General features: G+C 45.4%; 1 protein-coding gene across 1 annotated transcript in view; it reads right to left on the bottom strand.

Moving 5' to 3' along the window:
- The window catches only part of U2AF1 (U2 small nuclear RNA auxiliary factor 1), a 26,832-nt gene that overhangs the window by 5,101 nt on the left and 18,386 nt on the right, over positions 1–3,345 (bottom strand). The window contains exons 5-6 of the mRNA XM_023523176.1: positions 3,145–3,232; positions 312–378 (exon numbers count right to left, since the gene is read on the bottom strand). Of these exons, the coding sequence (XP_023378944.1) occupies positions 312–378; positions 3,145–3,232 (155 nt within the window). The remainder of the gene's footprint in view (positions 1–311; positions 379–3,144; positions 3,233–3,345) is intronic.

Here is a 3,345-nt window from a genome sequence, read left to right as displayed (position 1 = left end):
AATGCCAGAGGTTCAGTCACTGTAAAGACCAATGATTGGCTGATCAAGTTCAAATGTCGCTTGGACGGACCCCTTCCTGTTAACAAACATCAACCAAGGGAAGGGACCCGGCCAGCAGCCCTCCCTAGGTCAGCCTGCTGAACACGGCCAAGTATCGAGTTCTTGCTGTACACGCCAAGGACTTCCAGCACCTTGTCCTGTTTGCAACAGCTCTATGTCAGCAGCTCAGAAGCCAACATTATTTGTCTCAATTAAGAGTGGGCTCTTTAACACCATCGTTTTAAAAAAATTTCTCCAACTGTGGGACTTACAGTGTGAGCCGTCAGCCGTCTGTGCACTGTTTTGGGGATTACGATAGATGTTTTGAATCAAGATGGTCTGCGGGGAAAAAAAAATAAAAAGGGGAATTCTACTGGCTGCTGTGCATATATTAGACAATTGCAAAGAGACAACTTGTTTGCAAACGGCTCAGCGCTTGCTTGTTTCCCGCAAGCCAGACACTCGTCTTCCGCAGAGTACACCCAAACCATCATATTATGAAAACAGAGTTTGAGCAGTGACTTAGGTCAAGTCAGCCAGCAACCAAGAGGAAATTATGACTGTTGTTTTGCGTAGTCCCACATCATTAAAGTGTTTTTTTGCAAGAAAAATAGCAGAACGTTCCCATTTTCTTATACTTCAAGCCAGCAGACACTAAGATGTTGAAAAAAACTCACATTATAGCCATATTCCCCATACGAAATGACTTTTTAAAAACCAAATGCATAACCCGACTGTATGCAGTCCATGAAGCTCTCTGGTCTCGTAGGAAACAGGCACACCCAACGGGTCCCCTAACTGTCACGGACACCTATCGCATTCACACTTTCTTGCTGGGATCTCTGTTTACATAATACAATAGCTTAACGCATTTGCTCTTTTCCGATCCTTCTTTTAAGGGAAAAAAATCCTTTTAGCCCTTGTGCTTTAAACGGGATCAGGCAGACTTGAAACCTTACATTGTACCGTTCTTCTTAAAATCAAGTTGTCTGAAAAAACAAACCATGTTCAAGTTAGTAGGCTAATATATTACAAGAATCTTAACGTCCACATCACTGTAAGAAGCTTAAAAAGAAACCCACACTGAATTACACTAGGTATTTACAAGCTGAACCAATAAAACACACGATTTAGAAAAATAAACGTCTGGTTTCACCACGTGTCCAAAGCAGATGAGTTCAGTGGTCCCACCCCTGCTGCATTTCTAGGGGCGTGGCTGTGTGAATGCCCCATGAGAGGCACCAGAGGACGTCCAGCAGCCAGCTGCACACACGTGGCACGCGGACCCCCGCTTGGGCCGGGCATCCTCCCCGGGCCACTGGGCACCATGGTAAGAGTCAACTGGTCTCGGGCCTCAGGTGTTTCCAAAGCTGACTTATCATCTATCTCCAACTGGAATTACCAGTGTGCGACAACCCTGGTGAATGGCTATCCTGAGCCGAATCAGTCAACAGGAAGATTCAATATAGGTCTCACTTAGGTACATGGCTGTTTGACGCCAAGACCCTTCACTTAAAGGGGCTGATGCTGTTCCATTAAAATCAGGGGTGGTTAAGATGACATAAACAAGGTGCTCAAGTTAACACGTACGACCAACTCCACCAAATTTTAATGGAATCACTGTCTTATTTTGACCCAAAGTGCTCAAGTTAACTTTCCATTAATATTCTGAGGTAGTCAATGAATCGAAGAAAATAGACCGGGTGTCAAAGGTAGCTTAAGGAAAACTAAGGGGGGCGGGGCAACTTCTCTCTCAGCCCAACACTTGGCAGGTCTAGAAATAACCTCCCCAAACCAAAGAACTCAGTGGACACTTAAGGAGCTTGGTTAGTGCCCAATCCAAGGCCTTTGGATTAGTGGCGAGATTTAGTTAATAAATCGAAGTGCTTACAAAAATTATCGTAAACAGAACATTTAAAGCAAGTTCTCCAATATTCTGAAATCGAGGCATATTCAAAGCTATTGAAAGATTTTCGTTATACTAACCACGTGGTAATCAGGAATAATGGGGAAAAGGAAGCTGTTATCCCCTTCTAAAAACGAATTAAATTATAGGGTTTTTTACGGGCTTAAATTAGGAAAAAATGTCTCTTTCTTACATCAATTGGCTGATTTTCCTAAATGTAAGAAAACATAAATGTCCGTTCCGTTAGAAATTTAAAATCTGAGAACAGAAGCGGAGTTGGACAGCCTCCAGTGGCCAGACACAATAGTTCTCCAACGGTCAGAGGTGACACGCTGGGACTTCACGGGCGGTTAGGAGGAGCTCGACAGCCCTGCCTGGGAAGACTGAAGCATAGCCTTTTCTAATTCCAATCACTGCGATAAACATGGGCGTAAATTCTGTTCCTATCAGAGGTGTTTTCTCCCTTTAATCCATCAGTGATCACTTATAGGGTGCAAACTCTTGCCTTATCTTCAATTCACCAAAAATAAACTCTTGAAAATCCTAATTTTTGATGGAACTGAACTCGGCAGACCTAAGCCCAAGGTAAGGGGCATCTCTCAATCAGCTGAATAGACGGCCTACGAGGGACTGAAGCAAACGCCCATCTTCTGACGCTGTGTTTCACTGTTCACGTTTCTGTGCCATGATGCGACCCGCTGTGTCTCTGAGGGATCTAAGAGAGCGGGCACAGCAGGGCGGGACAACCTGGCGCCCGGCAGCACGGGCCTGTGGGCGTTCGTGCCAGCCTTTCCACTGCCTGCAGGTCTCCAGCGGTCAGAGGCTACATGCTGCCCCGCACCCACCCCGCCCCTTGCGTGCCTGGAAGACGCTAGGCCAGTGCTGGCATGGCTGCCCTCGGACTCAGGTCTACCAGGGTGCAGGGACCGGTCGCAGTTCACAGCACACACTGCAACTTCTCTCTACCAGGTGTCTCTAGTGATGAGAACAGGGCGCCCTCAGTTCCTCCAGTGGGGTGGCTCCCCTGCCTCATCCTCACGGAATGAAAGAGCACTCGCTATGAACACAGATGGAAAATAAAACTAGAGGGAAAAAAACGACCCGCTCGATAGGTGGAAATTAACTGTCTCTGTAAAGTACATCGAATTTTGATATTTACACGAAAATAGAAAAAAAAGAAAAAAAAAGAAAAAACAAACCTGGCTAAAGGTCGGTTTATTGTGCAACCGAGAGCATCTGTCTCCATGACGACATGCTCCGATTTTGAAATAAAATGAACAGTTGACTCTGTAAGGGAAAATAAGAGATTATTTTGCAGGGAAGAGATCAAACAGATGGAAATATGTCATCAACACGACCCATGCTTTCAAACTACTTTTATTTCGCAAAAGCACAGGCCC

The sequence above is a fragment of the Pteropus vampyrus genome, unplaced genomic scaffold (genome assembly GCF_000151845.1).
Source record: "Pteropus vampyrus isolate Shadow unplaced genomic scaffold, Pvam_2.0 Scaffold380, whole genome shotgun sequence".
NCBI classification, from domain to species: domain Eukaryota; kingdom Metazoa; phylum Chordata; class Mammalia; order Chiroptera; family Pteropodidae; genus Pteropus; species Pteropus vampyrus.
Note: the sequence above shows the minus strand (reverse complement) of the source record. Positions and strands in the feature narration are given on the sequence as shown.